General features: G+C 44.9%; 2 protein-coding genes across 7 annotated transcripts in view; one reads left to right on the top strand and one right to left on the bottom strand.

Moving 5' to 3' along the window:
• The window catches only part of SLC25A13 (solute carrier family 25 member 13), a 107,114-nt gene extending 106,279 nt beyond the window's left edge, over positions 1–835 (top strand). Inside the window, exon 18 of the mRNA XM_069729359.1 lies at positions 298–835. Within this exon, the coding sequence (XP_069585460.1) occupies positions 298–472 (175 nt within the window). The 3' untranslated portion in view covers positions 473–835. The remainder of the gene's footprint in view (positions 1–297) is intronic.
• Positions 1–18,720, bottom strand: part of DYNC1I1 (dynein cytoplasmic 1 intermediate chain 1) — a 459,873-nt gene that overhangs the window by 4,521 nt on the left and 436,632 nt on the right. For 3 of the 6 annotated variants that reach the window (XM_069729353.1, XM_069729358.1, XM_069729355.1), the window contains one exon: positions 16,587–16,703. In XM_069729353.1, coding sequence (XP_069585454.1) covers positions 16,596–16,703 — 108 coding nt within the window. In that variant the 3' untranslated portion in view covers positions 16,587–16,595. Of the gene's footprint in view, positions 1–14,979; positions 16,704–18,720 lie in introns of those variants that run through there. The other 3 variants (XM_069729352.1, XM_069729357.1, XM_069729354.1) reach the window with 1 other exon arrangement.

Below are 18,720 nucleotides of genomic sequence, written 5' to 3'. Positions count from 1 at the left end.
GATGGAGGTGCACGCCGCTCCACAAAATGCGCTGAAGTCATTAAAGCGGCATGTGCCTCTTCGCGCCTTATCCTCCAGCGAGACTGAATTAGCGGGAGCGTGGCAATACCAGTCTTAATGCATCGGCCCCGTGATGTACCCCAAAATGGCACAAGTAAAAAACAATTCCATCGGCAAACAAAACGGCGACATTGATGTAAAAAAAAAAAAAAAAAAAATCCATAGGGGGTCACTCTCTTTAGATTTATTAAGTTCCATGTTCTAACCCAATATTTATTTTATTTCTTTCTATTCCAGGAAACGAGCCGGTTCAGAGCCGGTCCCCAAGTCCCGCATCACGCTGCCTGCGCCGAATCCCGACCATGTCGGCGGATATAGACTAGCAGTGGCGACTTTTGCAGGAATTGAAAGCAAATTTGGACTCTACCTTCCTAGATTTCAGCCATCATCCACTACCACTAAAGCCACCTAAAGCCATTAGCGGTGACGGGAGAGGAGAGCGGCGATTAGATACATTGCCGGCATCTGCATCGGCATTTCCAAACCTTTTTATTCCGCAATCATGAGAATTTTTAGATCTTTAGTTCTCCTTTTTTATGTGCAATTACCTTTGTCTGGTTCTCTCCCTTATACAGTGCAATCCGGGGAACAAGAGGTTGTAGTGGACCCCCTGGACCGTCAGCCCCAAACCAGTGTCAACAGCAGTCAGGGAATCTCGGGTGTTTGCTTTTTGGTTGGGATTTGCTCACCCCGCGAATGTAGGTTAAGTCGATAAGAAGCAAAGATTTAAACCTATAGGTCAAATATTAATTAAAGGGACCCTAATTAATAATGACATTTTGTTTCGGGGTGCCCTGATTTTTTTGGGTGAATTTAAAAATTTTGAATTAAAATACATATAATCAATTGTGATCACACAGTAATAGAATTTAATTAAAGGGTATGTACAACTTTAAGCAAAATTTTATATTTAGAATGTAAATGAGTCGATTTCTAATTTAACTTCTGTTGATCCTGAGTTACATCCTGTATTATACTCCAGAGCTGTGCTCACTATTCTGCTGGTGCAGTCACTGTGTACATACATACATTACTGATCCTGAGTTATATCCTGTATTATACTCCAGAGCTGCACTCACTATTCTGCTGGTGCAGTCACTGTGTACATACATTACATTACTGATCCTGAGTTACATCCTGTATTATACCCCAGAGCTGCACTCACTATTCTGCTGGTGCAGTTACTGTGTACATACATTACATTACTGATCCTGAGTTACATCCTGTATTATACCCCAGAGCTGCACTCACTATTCTGCTGGTGCAGTCACTGTGTACATACATTACATTACTGGTCCTGAGTTACATCCTATAGCTGCATTCAGCTTTGGGGTATAATACAGGATGTAACTCAGGATCAGTAATGTAATGTATGTACACAGTGACTGCACCAGCAGAATAGTGAGTGCAGCTCTGGAGTATAATACAGGATGTAACTCAGGATCAGTAATGTAATGTATGTACACAGTGACTGCAGCAGCAGAATAGTGAGTGCAGCTCTGGAGTATAATACAGTATGTGACTCAGGATCAGTAATGTATGTACACAGTGACTGCAGCAGCAGAATAGTGAGTGCAGCTCTGGAGTATAATACAGGATGGAACTCAGGATCAGTAATGTAATGTATGTACACAGTGACTGCAGCAGCAGAATAGTGAGTGCAGCTCTGGAGTATAATACAGTATGTGACTCAGGATCAGTAATGTATGTACACAGTGACTGCAGCAGCAGAATAGTGAGTGCAGCTCTGGAGTATAATACAGGATGTAACTCAGGATCAGTAATGTAATGTATGTACACAGTGACTGCACCAGCAGAATAGTGAGTGCAGCTCTGGGGTATAATACAGTATGTAACTCAGGATCAGTAATGTATGTACACAGTGACTGCACCAGCAGAATAGTGAGTGCAGCTCTGGGGTATAATACAGGATGTAACTCAGGATCAGTAATGTAATGTATGTGCACAGTGACTGCACCAGCAGAATAGCGAGTGCAGCTCTGGAGTATAATACAGGATGTAACTCTGGATCAGTACTATGTTTTCTGTATTATAGACGAGTTGTACATTTTTTGTTTTCCAAAAACAGCGCCATTCTTGTACACGGATTGTGACTTTGTTTTGCCCCAAATATTTAATGGAACTGAGCTGCAGTTCTTACAGTTCTCAGCCACAGATGGCGCTGTTTTTTTGAAAATTGTGCTTTAATGTTACACAACCGACAATACACGGCACATTGTACGCTATCTATATAATTTGTTACTGTGCGATCACCGCTTGTATGGTGCCGACCTCTTTCTCTTGCTGCATTGAGCGAAAACCTGTCGTAACTCACAGCATCATCTTGGGGTCTCCTCATTTCTAGAACTTTATCCAAACTACAGACTTTCTTTACAGAAAACCATTTGGTCATTATGCAATGAGTGGCTGCAGCTTTGCACTTTGCAAAGTCACCATCTTACCTCTGCTTGTTGTCAGTGAATACTGTAGGTCCCATTCTATTTTTTAACTTGATGTAAGTAAAAAAAATTTTTTTTTGTTTAAATGGACCCATAATCTGCACTAAGCAATGAAGAATTGGACAAAAACCTATTTCCCTGAGGAATGGAGAGTTGTCAGATCTGTTTCCAAATTTCACCTCTCAGATCTGTGATGGGCAGGACATGCTGGTTGTTGTAGTTCTGCGAGAGCTGGAGGCTGCTGTAGAACACATACAGAGATTCTCGGGAGTTCCTCCGGTGCTCTAGTATCGCACTTCTTTTTTTTTTTTTTTTTTTGCCTCTAGCAATAATCGAATAGTCAAGGTAGGACATCGTAGGATTAACAAAATTGTAAATAAGATAAAAAAATAAAGTAAAATCCCGTTGCTGCGGTAGAGATTAAAAACGCACAAAGACTCGTATCGGAGATTTATGCCGTCAGTATTGATGGAGTTGGAACCAGGTGAACGTTGTGGTTAGAGCTTTGATCAGTCATCATCTTTCAGGTTGGGCTCTGCCAAGTCCTATATAGGAAGGGCTCGATCGGCCTCCAACTTCACTAATGATGGGCGAGCGTGCTGGGATAAGGTGTTATCTGGTAATGCTCGGGTAATAAGTGTCTTCGGCGTGCTCGAATAATATGTTTGTGTTCCCGCAGCTGCATGTCTCGCGGCTGTTAGACAGCTGTAACACATGCAGGGATTGCCTGGTTTTTTTAGGCAACGGGGACTCTGAACATATTACTCGAGCACTCGCGAGATACACGGATAACACTCGAGCATGCTCGCTCATCACTACACGGATAACACTCGAGCATGCTCGCTCATCACTACACGGATAACACTCGAGCATGCTCGCTCATCACTACACGGATAACACTCGAGCATGCTCGCTCATCACTACACGGATAACACTCGAGCATGCTCGCTCATCACTACACGGATAACACTCGAGCATGCTCGCTCATCACTACACGGATAACACTCGAGCATGCTCGCTCATCACTACACGGATAACACTCGAGCATGCTCGCTCATCACTACACGGATAACACTCGAGCGCTCGCTCATCACTACACGGATAACACTCGAGCGCTCGCTCATCACTACACGGATAACACTCGAGCATGCTCGCTCATCACTACACCTCACCTCTTGGAGCACAACTCCTAGAATAACTGACAAGTATGCTGAAGGTTGTAGTTCTGTGATCGGTGGAGAGCCGTGGTTTGCCAAATGTCATCTTTTCTATAATGTTGTGTTACAAAATTTCAGGGTTAAAAAAAAAAACTTAAGAATTTCTAGCTGTCACATTCCTATGAAAATTAAAAATTTAGCACTGCAAAAAAATAAGAACTAGAGCCAAAAGATTTTTTTTTTGTAATCTCTTACACAAGGTTCTGTCTAAAAGCACGAAGCGGAGGCGAAATCGATCAGAACGTAAAACGTCCAAGTGCATTTTATCATTAGGAGACAACCGATTTTACGTTTTTAGACAGAACCGAAATATTAAAAATTGAGTCCTTAATGCTTGATACCTTCTTTTCAGTTAGCCATTAAAAGGTTTCAACCACTGAGGACTCTCACATGTTAATATTTCTCCTACGCCTCATTGGGGGACACAGGACCATGGGTGTTATGCTGCTGCCACTAGGAGGACACTAAACAAAGAATATCTCCTCCCCTGCAGTATACACCCTCCTGCTGGCTCCAAGTGAACCAGTTCTTGCTTAGTGTCTGTAGGAGGCACTTGGGTCTGCTTTCAGACCCCACCGTTTTTATTTTTATTCTATTTTTCCCTTAACGGAGCGAATGGGGCGACGGATCTTTTCTAGGTTCCGATCTCCCCCGATCCATCAACAGACAAGAACGTGGAGCGTCCCTCCCGGTACCCTTTCCTGCACCGTTGGATGCCAGCCATGAGCTCACTTTACGGGCGACGGTTCCTTGGCGTTCCGATCTCCCCCCTCCATAGCAGGCGACCACATGGAGTAGCCCTCCATCTACCTCTCCTGGAGCCAGGTGCATAGCCGGACATGATGTTTATGGCATCTGTGCGGCCCCCCTCTGCATCACCACTGTTATATCGGATGATGGAAGGCGGCAGAAGCTCTCCACCCCCTCCCTGACTATGGCGATGGTGGATTGAGCACCAGCCCACTGCATCTACCGTGAGTACACCTGCGGGGCTGAGGCTCTGGGAGGTCCTGGGATAAGGGAGGTCCGCATATACCTTAAAGCCCGGGTGCGTGGGTCATGTCGGTCCGCACAAATGGCGGCCGCGGCGTGCCAGGCCGCAAACGCAAGCTTAAAATTTAGCCCCCGGCTTTTCTCTCTTCCAGGCCGGAATGTTGGCTTCGCCCACCGGCAGTTACCGCCGCCCACTCTCTCTGGTGCTTCTCATTCTGCGAGAAGCGCCTTCTCTTCCTGATCTCGTCGGCCATCTTTGGACACCCACAGCGCTGCTCCAGCGTTCTGAATCACAGCTTTGTTAGTGATTTTGGTGGACACATTGTGGCCTCCCACGGGGACTGAAGACACAGGACCTGGGTAAGCTGCAGAAACATAGCTTAACCCTTCCCCTGCTAGTAAACGCTCTCCTCAAGGGTACGCTATATCTCAATCAAAGCCTAACAAAAAGTCTTGGAAAACCCACACACTGTTTTTTGCTGCTTGTACCTCTTGTAAGGTATCTCCACCCCGGAGTCACAATGCTGCGTTATGCTCAGCTTGTGAACCGGTCACTGCTCAGGAACCACCTGTTACTGATACCGAACCCTGTGAGCCTAGTCCCCCTGAGTGGGCTACCTCCCTTACCTGGTCTATGGCATCCCTGGCCAAAGCATTAGACTCGTTCCGAGACCCTTCCTCTAACCAGGGCACTAATACGGACAATGCTTCCGATGATCAGAAGCCCTTGTACACTAGGGGTCGTACCTTACCAAGGAGCTCTCGCTCTTCCAGGAAAAGGACTCATGCCTTGTCCCCAGACCATCACCGGGAATCGGGTTCTGAGAGTTCTTTTTCTCGCTCCCCCCTCCCTTGGGGCTAGTAGAGAACCTGGCTCAGAGGACGATTCTCACACGTCCCTAGATCAGGAATTTCAACACGATCAGGAGACTCGACTCTCTCATTGAGTCAGTAAGCAAGGCCCTGAAGCTAGATGAAGAACCTTTATCTAAAACGGATCATGCTGTGTCCTTTGTGAGCCTACTTGGTCCTCTTAGAGTGTTCGCCCATCATTCCGAATTTAAGGAAATCGTTGAATCTCATAGGATCCGTCCAGATAAACGCTTCACAGGGCAAAAGCCCATGGAGTCAAAATATCCCTTTGCTCCTGATCTAAGAAAAGATTGGTCAGTCTCCTCCGGTATCGCGCCAAGCTACTAAATCTATTTTTATCCTCTTCAGAGGGCACCTCGATTAAAAACCCTACCGATCGTCAGATCGACAATATGGCTCGTTCAGCTTTTGAAGCCTCAGCAGCCGCACTCTTTCCATCTTTTGCCGCTACGTGGGTGGCTAAGGCTATGACCCATTGGGCTGAGGTCTTGTCTTCAGCTGTTCTGGATACCAATCTTCCTCGCGAGGTAGCAGACCTTGCTACTCAGATAGCCAGAGCTGGGGATATTCTAGTGACCGCGTCTCTGGATGCCGCTGACTGCTTCTCTAGCAGCAGCAAACGTCATCACCATTCGGAGGTCCTTATGGCTCAGGGACTGGCGTGTGGATTCTGGTTCCAAAAAGTTATTGACTTCATTACCATATCAGAGCGGTCACCTTTTTGGCGAAAAACTCGATCAATTAATTTCTGACGCCACTGGAGGGAAGAGTAAATTTCTCCCACAACAGAGACCCTTTCGGAACCAGCAACAGCAGGCTCGGTCCCGATTTTTTTTTTTTTTTTTTTTCTCGTTCCAACTCAAATTGGTCTTCTACTTCCACATCTTCTGGACCTGGCTGGACACAACGTAGGGATAGAGGTCCCCAAACCTCTTACAAACCTTCCCCTTCATGGAGAGGCAGGCCTAGGCAGTCAGGATCTAGGGGGTCCAGACCGGGCAGATCTCCCACACGATGACTCCCTGTGGTATCCGGGGGACACACTCAAAGTAGGCGGCCACCTGCTTTCCTTCAGCGTCGCGTGGCTCTCGGTCGTTCACGACGAATGGGTCCGCGACCTAGTGTCCTGCGGATACAAGATAGAATTCTCTCTTCCACTAAATCGCTTTTTCCGGTCTTCTCCCAGGGCATCAGAGTTCTTCCAGGCCATAAGCTCTCTAAAAGAAGACTGGGTTGTTATCCTGGTCCCTCAAAGCGAAAGGTTTCAAGGTTTTTATTCAAACCTGTTCATTGTTCCAAAGAAGGACAGTACAGTACGGCCCATACTGGACCTAAAACTGCTGAACAAGTTTGTCAGGGTATGACGGTTCCGAATGGAATCTCTTCGTTCTGTCATCGCCTCCATGGAAAAAGGCGCGTTCCTGGCGTCTGTAGACATCCAGGACGCGTACCTCCACATTCCAATTTTCCCTTCTCACCAGAGGTTCCTTCACTTCGCAGTTCAGGAACAACACTTCCAATTCATTGCTTTGCCCTTCGGCCTCGCCACCGCTCCTAGGGTATTCACCAAGGTAATGGCGGCTGCCGTGGCCATCCTTCACACAAGAGGCATGGTGGTGCTACCGTATCTAGACGATATCCTCATCAAAGGCCCCTCTTCCCATGCCTGCAAGGAGGCTGTGAACATCACAATAGATTCTCTTTCTCGCCTGGGTTGGAAGATAAACTTCAAAAAATCTTCCCCAGTACCGGCTCAGCGAATTTCCTTTCTAGGAATTATAATGGACTCTGTTGTGAATTCTGTGGCAGAGCTCCCTCCTGTGGTCACAAGTGGTACTTCGGCTGATTCTCTCTGTGAGCTTCCGTTGGTCGGGGAAAGTGGTACTGCGGCTTCTGAGTTTCCTTGCTCAGGTGATGTGGTGAAGTCGTTAGGTGCTGCTCTATTTAACTCCACCTAGTGCCTTGATCCTGGCCTCCAGTCAATGTTCTAGTATTGGACCTGTTTCCTCCTGGATCATTCCTGTGGCCTGCTGCTCTGCATAGCTAAGCTCCGCTTTGCTATTTTGTTTGCTGTTTTTTCCTGTCCAGCTTGTCTATTTGTTTTTTCTGCTTGCTGGAAGCTCTGGGACGCAGAGGGTGTACCTCCGTGCCGTTAGTTCGGTACGGAGGGTCTTTTTGTAGGGTTTTGTGTTGACCGCAAAGTTACCTTTCCTATCCTCGCTCTGTTCAGAAAGTCGGGCCTCACTTTGCTTAATCTATTTCATCTCTACGTTTGTCTTTTCATCTTAACTCAGTCATTACATGTGGGGGCTGCCTTTTCCTTTGGGGTATTTCTCTGAGGCAAGGTAGGCTTATTTTCTATCTTCAGGCTAGCTAGTTTCTCAGGCTGTGCCGAGTTGCATAGGGAGCGTTAGGCGCAATCCACGGCTGCCTCTAGTGTGGTTGGAGAGGATTAGGGATTGCGGTCAGCAGAGTTCCCACGTCTCAGAGCTCGTTCTATGTTTTTGGGTTATTGTCAGGTCACTGTATGTGCTCTGACCTCTATGTCCATTGTGGTACTGAATTACCTTAACATAACAGGACTCATCCCAGGAGGTTGGTGCTTCTTCCCCGGGAAAAAATCTCAGCCTTACAGCGGGAAGCTCAGAAGCTCTCTCAACCTCGCACTCACTCTCTGCTCTTCAGTATGAGAGTCCTCGGCAGGATGGTAGCAGCCTTGGAGGCGGTTCCATTTGCCCAATTACAACTCCGTCCCTTACAGCATGCTCTCATGGCTGTTTGGGACAGGAACCCGTTCTCCCTCGACCATCGATTCTTCCTTCCCCACTGAGTCAGACAGTCTCTCAGGTGGTGGACATTACAGTCCTCCCTGAATCAAGGGAAGTCTTTTCTTCCAGTACATTGGCTAGTTGTGACAACAGATGCCAGTCTTCTAGGCTGGGGAGCGGTGTTCTTGCATTACACTGCACAGATCCGCTGGTCACTTCTGGAGTCATGTCTTACTATCAACATCATGGAAATTCGGGCAATCAGGTTAGCTCTTCTCCAATTCCATCCCTTCCTGGTGGGTCGTCCCATCAGGATTCAGTCCGACAACCGACACGGGGGAACCCGCAGCATGGCGGCCATGAACTAGGTAGGCTACATTCTCCATTGGGCCGAGGAAAACCACTCAATGAATATCTGCGGTTCACATCCCGGCAGTGGACAATTGGGAGGCAGATTTCCTCAGGCGTCAAGGCCTCGACTCCAGGGAGTGGTTTCTCCATCCGGAGATCTTCCACCAGATCTGCTGTCATTGGGAAAGTCCGGACATGGATCTGATGGCCTCACGGCTAAATTCCAAGGTTCCCGCCTTCATAGCTCAGTCCCACGATCCAGCAGCAATCGTGGCAGATTCACTCATACTCCCGTGGCATCATTTTCAGCTTCCGTACATATTTCCCCCGCTCCCCTTACTGCCGAGAGTCTTCAAGAAGATCAGAGCGGAGGGAGTACCGGTAATCCTGATTGCGCCAGATTGGCGGCGCCGGACGTGGTACTTGGAACTAGTTCAACTAGTCGCAGATGTTCCCTGGCGATTACCGAATCGCACAGACCTGCTAGCAAAGGGCCCCATTTACCACCAGAACTCCGAGGCCCTGTGTTTGACGGCATGGCCGATGAGTCCTGGGTTCTAACCCAGGCAGGTTTCTCTCTGGAAGTCATCTCTACGATGATCAGCGCTAGAAAGCCTACATCTATGCGCATTTATTATCGCACTTGGAAAACCTTTTCCTGGTGCAACAACCGGGGACGTTCTCCTCTTGAATTTTCCATTCCTTCCATCCTCGAATTTTTAAAAACGGGTTTGGACTTGGGTCTTGCCCTTAGTTCTCACGAGGGGCAGATTTCAGCCTTGTCCGTTCTGTTCCAACGCAGGATTGCCAATAGATTACAAGTGAAGACGTTCATTCAGGGGGTTTCCCATAGGGTGCCGCCCTATAAGATGCCATTGGAACCATGGGACCTTAATCTGGTCCTCTGAGTCTTGCAAGAAGCTCCTTTCGAACCTCTACAGGAGGTTTCCCTGTCCTTTCTTTCATGGAAGGTTGCCTTCTGGTTGCAGTCGCGTCCATTAGACGAGTCTCAGAACTTGCGGCTCAGTCTTGTCAAGTTCCGTTCCTGAATTTTCATCAGGATAAGGTGGTTTTGAGAACATCCCCGTCCTTTTTGCCCAAAGCTGTCTCATCCTTTCATCTCAATCAGGAGATTGTCTTACCGTCTCTCTGTCCGGCACCAGTACATCGCATCGGAAGGCCCTCCACACACTGGATTTAGTGAGAGCTCTCAAGAGATACGTCTCGCGGACGGCGTCCTTCCGCAGTTCGGATGCCCTGTTTGTGCTCCCGGAAGGGCCAAGGAAGTGTTTTCCCACTTCCAAGGCGACAATAGGCAAATGGGTTCATTCAGCTATTCAGGAATCCTACCGAGTCAAAGGTCATTCTGTCCCAGCAGGGATTAAGGCTCATTCCACTCGGTCAGTGGGTGCGTCTTGGGCTATCCAAGCTTCGGCAGCACAAGTTTGCAGAGCTGCGACCTGGTCCAGTCTGCATACGTTTACAAAACATTACCATATTCATTCTCAGGCCTCTGCAGATGCAACCATTGGTAGACGAATTTTGCAGGTGGCTGTGCCGCATCTGTAACCTGTGGGTACAAGGAGCAATTACAGTTGATTGTTCCCCACCCAGGGACTGCTTTAGCACGTCCCATGGTCCTGTGTCCCCCAATGAGGCATAGGAGCAACAGGGATTTTTGTGTACTCACCGTAAAATCCTTTTCTCCGAGCCAATCATTGGGGGACACGGCACCCACCCTGTTAGGCTAACGGCTTTGGTTTTCTGTGTTGGCTTGGTTTTGACATAGTTCATCCTGGTTAAATGTAAAGCTCCTGCTCTGTTACCGAACTGGTTCACTTGGAGCCAGCAGGAGGGTGTATACTGCGAGTGAGGAGCTATTCTTTCTGTATGGCCGGGATCACACATGCGAGAAACACATCCGTGTCTCGCATGTGAAATCCAAGCTCTGGCGCCGGCACTCCAGAGCCGAGCGTGCGGCCGCATAGCAACACATGGAGCCGCACGCTCCGCTCCCAAGTGCCGGCGCCAGAGCTTGGATTTCACATGCGAGACACGGACGTGTTTCTCGCATGTGTAATCCCGGCCTATTACTTAGTGTCCTCCTAGTGGCAGCAGCATAACACCCATGGTCCTGTGTCCCCCAATGATTGGCTCGGAGAAAAGGATTTTACGGTGAGTACACAAAAATCCCTGTTTTTCTATCTACTGGCTAAGACGGTACAAAGATACATATTTTTCCAGTAGACAGAACCAGTAATTCCTATGAGATCCCATCTGGCTCCACAAAGCTTGTAGTTTTGTACGATGGATGGAGGTCGTTATTTGTGGGTGACACCATGATGGAGGAACATCAGGTGACAATAAGTCGGCTTCTTGTGATCAGAAGCTAGACCAATGAATTAGGCCATATGAATGATCCGTAGAGAATCCATGTACTGTAATAACGTCTGCCTTACTAATCGGTGATTTTTATCATTCGTCAGGAATTGTGCCGGCCAGCGCATTTTAGCAATTTACCAATATCCTTTTGTGGTGATCATTGATGGTTGTCTCCTCAGATTTACAGTCAATCCTAGGACCAATTGTCTTTGTGTATGATATACCGTTAATCTTTTAAGTTTCTATTGATCGATAATGGTCAATTAATTTTTATTTTAACAATGCAGTAAATGTCAGAAGTTATAATGAGTCTAATAAACTAGAACAGAGGACAATCTCCGTATCGTCTGCACATTTGTCTATTTTCTGTTGATTTGCTCTACACATACAAAAATATGTAGACCCCCCCACCCTCTCCTCCCCAAGATCCCTTCCATTTTTATATCTGTGGATGTCCATGTTCACCAAACTCATTGCTCGCAGAGAAGACCATGGTGTCTCTATAGACTATCAGTGAGATGTCTCCATCATACAGTGCTATAGTTTGGGACATGCCAAAGTCTTTCACAATTTTGCCTTAATGGAACTAATTTGGACATTGGAAACTGCAAATTTTGAGAAGGAAAGAGTTTCAAATTTTGATGTGAAAGCTGCAACTGAGGACTTTGATCCTTGACCAGTTGAGCTTCCATAGCCACTAACTTTTTACCGAAGAATATAGGCACAGACAACTGTTCTTCATGTGATTAATGAACCCCGAGATACATCAAATTAACCCAAAATTGAAATTGCCATGTACAAAGCCAAGCACTGGTCGGAGCACAGCCAGCCACCATTGAACACTGGAGAAGACTAAATGCGTTGCACAAAGTTAATAATCACACTTCCCGTCTAGTCTGAATGAATCTTGAATTTTATATTTTGAGGCTACAAGAACAATTTATCCACAAATGCATAGTGTCAAAAGTACTATTTGAAAAATTTGCCTGCGACCATTACTCCTCGATCAAGGTTTGTCCTTGGGCCTCTTAGTTCCTGTGAGAGAACCTCCAGTGACTTCCCCTTACCCAAGAGACCAGAAAGTAGTCTTGCCGTCAACTCTTACAACATTACAGGGTTTCTTCTTAAACTTCATGTCTATTTTTTAGTAAAAATGTATATAAAAACGTTCAGGCTTCTAAGGAATCTCTTAGGCCAAGTTCCCACGATGAGATTTTTGGCTTTGCATATTTTCACTGCTCAAAAAAAAATGCAGTGTTTTACAGTTTCTGCAAAGTGAGAGGGATTTATAGAAATCTTGTGCCCACTTTGCTTTTTTTCTTACCTGCAGTGTGTGTTTCAAAACCACAACATCTCAAGTTCTGAGTATATGCCGAGATTTCTGTACAGATTTTCACCATAGGATCACAAAAAAAAATGCGAGTAACTTAATTTACCTAATAGATACAGAAAATCTGCAACAATAAAAAATGCACCAAATACTCATTGTGGGAACGTAGCCTTATTGTTAAAGGGAATCTGTCACCCCAAAATTTGCCTATAAACTAAGGCCACCGGCATCGGGGGCTTATCTACAGCATTCTGTAATGCTGTAGATAAGCCCCCGATGTTACCTGAAAGATAAGAAAAACTAGTTAAATTATACTTACCCAGGGGCGGTCCCGGTTCGGGTCAGATGGGCGTTGCGGTCCGGCTCCTCCCATCTTCATGCGATGACTTCTTCTTTGCTTCATGCCGCGGCTTCTGCGCAGGCGTACTTTATCTGCCCTGTTGAGGGCAGAGCAAAGTACTGCAGTGCGCAGGCGCCGGCCTCTCGGACCTTTTCCGGCACCTTTGCACTGCAGTACTTTGATCTTCCCTCAACAGGGCAGATATAGTACGCCTGCGCCCGAGCATGTAGCAAAGAGGATGTCATCGTATGAAGATGGGAGGCGCCGGACCATGACGCCCATTGGACCGGAGTGCACCAGGACCGCCCCTGGGTGAGTATAATCAAACTATTTTTTCTCATCTTTCAGGTTACATCGTGGGCTTATCTACAGCATTACAGAATGCTGTAGATAAGCCCCTGATGCCTGTGACCTTAGCTTTTAGGTGAATTTTGGGGTGACAGATTCCCATTAAACAAAACCTGAGATTGAGATGTCTAACATCTACGGTGGCTGTTAGAGATGAGCAAAACCAAGCTTAAAAGTTCTGGGTGTGTACCAGACGGTTATTGTCCGTTGCTAAATTCCAAACTTCTCCCAGAAGTCCGTTGCAATGTTCAGTGTTCCATGGGAAGTCAGAGAGAGAGCGCTCAAAAGTTCCGGTTCACATTATTTTCAATGGGGTTCTAGTTCAAGTTCTGGTACCCAAACCAAACTTTGGAATACATTTTGGGTCTGTTACCAGAATCCGAACTTCCATAGGTCCGCTCATCTATATTGGCAATCATGCCACTAAAAATCTCTTTGATACGTCCTTAGTATAATGGCTCCATATATCTGACTCCACTGGAGTAGTGTTCTGCCAACATCACCTATTTCATGTGTTCTTCAAAAAACGGCCAAGACGTTCCTGCTTCATTGCTTTTTGAAGCAACATAATTTGAAGTATATTCAAGGCATCCATAGTGATGGATATTCGTGTCGGCCATCATTCCTCAAGATCTGAAAACCCTTGTGCCCTTCACTTCTGAGAGCTGGAACACGTAGAGATCCAGTTCCAAACTATTTTTGTAGGTATTGGTTTTCCCAAATTATTAGATGCCGAAGAATATGGGCTGTGGCTAAGCTTAAATGTAAGAAGAAAAAAAGTTTTCAGTAATAGGGACTGAAAACTTTGGAATATTTTTATGGAGGGTTATGGTCATAAAAGTATTGTAAATTTACCTTGTCATTTTTCAATTAATTATTTTCATTATATAGCATCATTAATTTCCACAGTGCCGTTGTGACTCGCAATCTATATTCCCTATGTCTTTGGCGTGTGGTAGGAAACCCACACAAACACGACAAGATACAAACTCCTTGCAGATGTCATCCTTGGTGGGTTTTGACCCAAGAACCTCAGGCAGGCAAGGCTATAGTGTTAACTTCTGAGCCACTTTGGTGCCCCTTTCATCTTATTAGCTTTACCCTGAGGTGTAGTGATAGGGGGTGCAGGGGTAGCAGTTGCCCATGGGCCAAAAACCCCATGACCATGGAAGAAACCAGTATTCTAAATGGCTCATGGTGCCATAATACATTTTGTATTTGGACCCAGCAGCTAAAAGTTACAGTTCTGTCTATTCCTGTTTTGTTGTCTGGGGGCAGCAGAAACTAAAGTTAATATATTTTTTTCCTACTTCCTAAAATAAACATTTTACCTGTAAAAGAAGTCTAATAATGCAAGGAAATAACCCGTCTCTATATCTCCCACGGCCGATGAGGAGCCGCCAGTTAGTAGGACATAAATGATTAGTGACATGAAGTTTGGCTGTTCCAAGTATTTCCTTTTGTACAAGCTGAAGGCTGACGTTTTCGGTCTCTTGCCGATGTATTATATGAACTGTGTTCTTATGCGTCGGCCTAAAAAAAAAAACATCCAGGCCTCGTATATTATCCTATGAAGGAAACGTCAGATCTGTAAGGCATTTCTTAACTATGTTTTATGGGTCTCTCCGGTGTCGTTCTTGGACCACAATCTGTTAATATAACCTTCCATGAAATCAACTGCGCCCAAACGGTTTAAGAAATATTGCTCCAATGCTCTGAAGTAATGGCTGCTTGAAAGCCTATTCCCTTCAACTTCCTAGTCCTTGTACAAACAGCCTATTGTAATCCCTTTTTTGGGTCGAAGGGGGGGAAAGAATTATGCAGTCTTTGCAGCAGATTACAGATAAGGCCGGACTCGTTATGTTCATGGTAAAGAATCGTTTATTATAATTATTTCAAATAAATAAGTTCCATGAAGCCGACCGCAATAAATACGACGCAACGTCGATCGTAGAATATGAATGTAGAGTTCAAAAAAACCCAAGTGAGAGACCACATCTGAGGTCTTCAGCCTGGTCCAATTTCAGGAAAACACATCTGTATACAATCATATCTCGCTCTGAATGGATTTAATATAGCTGTGCTAGGCATGAATTCATAGGACAGCAGTAGGCAAGCTAGCTTTCTACAGCGGTTCTAAGTGCCAGAGCATGATGGGCCTTGTAGTTCTATAACAGTTGATGCCAGATCTACTTCAAAATGTCTGGAAGAGTCAAGTCTTGTGTACTGGGAGGACCCCTACTTCTACGGGTCTATCCCACTTCTGATGCTTACGTGGCTAAGACTTGATCACCCTATTGTCCCATAGCTGAGGCATCATCGGAGAGAACCCTGATCTAATAATTTTAATTGGCCTTGTTATGATACACTGGATACAGATCAGACGGTCTTCATCCACCTTAAATATCAATTCCAGTGAATATTGAAGGGGTTTTCTTAGCCTTGAATATCCTATGTTGTGTATAGGCCATCAATGTTTAGTTGGTGTATGTCCAACCTCCGGGACACCTGCCGATCAGCACATTGTTTACGTAGGCTCATGTGGTTGGACTTGGTAGTGTAGCTCATCGCATTCACTTGAGGAACGAGGCTTTGGTGTCTACATTGTACTACTCAATGGCAGTCTTGGCAGTTGGACCAACACAAGTCAAGACTGAGGACCTAATAATAAAATTTCAAAAACCGCTTTGTTCTGCTCAATTAAATTCTTTTTATGCATGAGTAATGAGCCCAGATTTTAATATATGCGACTTATCAGTCGAGAACCTTTGTAAAAGCTACCAAGAAGAGAGTAGGAAGGCAAACTGCAATGGTTGACAAATGGTTGTCACATTTCGAGCCTGCTCTGACAAACTAAAGGCTCCTGATACATATTACAAAAGTCATCCAAAGGATTGGGCATGTTGATTTTCAAAGACCAATCATTATGTTTTCTACCAAAGTTGAGCTTATATGTGTATTGGGTAAGGTTGGTCAATATTTATGGAAGGTGTTTGAGCACTTTTAAGCGGAGTGTTCATCTTGCTATGACAACCTACCAAGAAAAATGTGGAACTTGTTGCTCGCCATTGCCAGCGATATTGTGCTTGCAGGCACCCTCATTCCCATGTTTCGAAAGAATATTAATGTCTGGTGCTTGAATTTACCAGTCCATGTGTCATTCTACTGGAGCAATAACTAGGATTTTTTTCATACATGAATAATGATTTCTGGCTCTGATATACTTAATTTAATTAAAATACTGGCACAGAGTGAAATGTTTGTAGACCAGGGAAGGACAGGAGACCAGAGGTGTAGATTGTCTGCACAATATAGAGAGACGACAGGATGTCTCGGCTGCGTTGTGCACTGTTTAAACAAGAAGCTGAAGGTGAAGGGAAACCGTCAGCGCTTTGAAAGATCACAGCAAAAATAATAGAGAAATCAGTACATTCATTTATAGATACTGTGCTGGTTGTGGCATACATTGGGCGATTAGCTTGAGAGTTCTACGGCTTCTTCCTCGCCGTCGCCCCGATTGGCACGGATCTCAACCAAAGTACGGGCAAGCCGTCCCCATTCATCACTGTGTGGAACAGCAAACTGCAGAGACAGAAAAAGGAAAGTGATTTGATCTTTATACATCGTCTGATGGGTAAAGAATTCTGGGAAGCTTTTCATTATGTCTAGTTAGGCAAGTTCTCACCAATAATGTGTAAATGACGGCAATTATTTGTTTTCTTAGGCTTATCCCAGAAGCTACAGCTGCTCTCCACCACCTGTAGAAAGGTCTGCTTGTTTATCTGCCTGGTTCTTACCATTTTTAGATATATTTCTGGCTGCTTACTAACAGATTATCAACTTTTTGGGGGTTCTTTTTTTATACAAGGTTTGAAAGAGGAAGTTTTATTTTGCCTATAACGGTTGGGTTGCAGAGAACAATCTTTTCGGGAAGTACAATGGATTTGCAGATTACTCCTCCATCATGATGTGAAGCAGACTATGGATGGAAAGGTTTATTACAGGTCCAAGACTTCTCCATTTATAGAAATTGGTTCTTATTAGATGTCAATGGGAGAAAAATGCTTCTCACTTGGGATTAAAAATGAGACATCAATGTGACTACAGGAAGAGCAGTAACTGGATGGTTTAGAAGGGTGAAGGTGGTAAAATTTTGGATTTGTTGACCTCAAACATTCTGCATAATTTCCTGCAAGTCAACCAATTGGAATTTTTGGACTCAAACTAGAGTACTCATTTTGTAAAATATTATTCATCTAAAAGTTAACCCAAACAATTTACCAAACTGTTATCCTGTATCTATTATCTTAATCGTTTGACCCCAGTTGAGGAGGTCCTGTCGCTTGCTCAAAAATTGTGTGAAATCCTTTTTAGCAATCCCAGAGCTCAACTGATTTTACTGTTGTTTTTCATTTTGCGCTGCGTCACTCTATTGTAAAGATATTCACATTTTAGTTTTTCTTGAGCGTAGCATGGGAAATCTCTGAAGAAATGGCGAAAGTCTTTCCTCATAGATGCTGCTAATATTGGCTCAGCCGTGTTTGAGGCTGATAGATCATTTGCTGAGCTGTGATTGTCAGCATCTGGAAGAGGAGGGATGAAGGCAAACAACCCCAAAACAAAGTGTAAGGCTATGTGCATACGCTACGGATTTTGCTGTGGATCCGCAGTAGTTTTCCATGAGTTCACAGTACCATGTAAACCTATGGAAAACAAAATCCGCAGTGCACATGCGGAAAAAAATGCGGAAAAGCTGCGTTTATTCCGCAGCATGTCAATTCTTTGTGTGAACTCCTCAGCGGTTTACACCTGCTCCTCAATATGAATCCGCAGGAAATCCGCAGTGTGGATTTACCAAAATCAATGCGGAAAAATCAGCACAACATTCCGCAACGTGTGCACATACCCTAAAGGAACACTGACTTGGACTGCAAAGTAGAGACTTCACATACTGTGCTCCAGAAGAGGCAAATGGGAATATCTCTTCAAAGGAGTGATGCAGTGCAAAATGGAAAAGAGCTGCAGAATTGGGGGCGCTCATGGATTTTTCCAAGGTATTTCACTTATTCTGGGCAAGTGACAGATCCTCTTTAATACAGTGCCGGAGTTGAAAGCAAAGCACAATTATGCCTACTTATAAAACTATAACAGAATATTTTTTGACTTGATGTTTTTATGCCAGATCCACCATTTTTTTTTTTTTGACAAGCAGTCAGTACTCAACCGTGTGAGGGGATGTGCCAGACAAAATCATTTTTTACGCCACAAAAGTGATTTAAATTAACACAGAAATGTATGACAAATTTCTTGGCGTAGCACATAGCAACTAAAAGATGCTCCAAATTAATCAAGAGGCGAATGTTACTTGAGCGAGCACAATTCACCAAGACTTAACAAGATGGCTGTCTAGATGAATCCAGGGCTGAAGTAAAATTCTGAGACTCTAAATTGCAATTAGTGCCATAAATCATAACAGATAAGTAGTATTTTATTTCCTGTGGTTACTACTTGCCCAAAAGTACAAGTCAAGGTTCAGAAGAAGAAATTCGGCAGCAGGTTTTCCTGATACTCAACGTTCCACAAACCAAAACCAAATGTC

Source organism: Ranitomeya imitator, chromosome 6, assembly GCF_032444005.1.
Source record: "Ranitomeya imitator isolate aRanImi1 chromosome 6, aRanImi1.pri, whole genome shotgun sequence".
NCBI lineage: Eukaryota > Metazoa > Chordata > Amphibia > Anura > Dendrobatidae > Ranitomeya > Ranitomeya imitator.
This window is presented reverse-complemented; position numbering and strand designations above follow the sequence as displayed.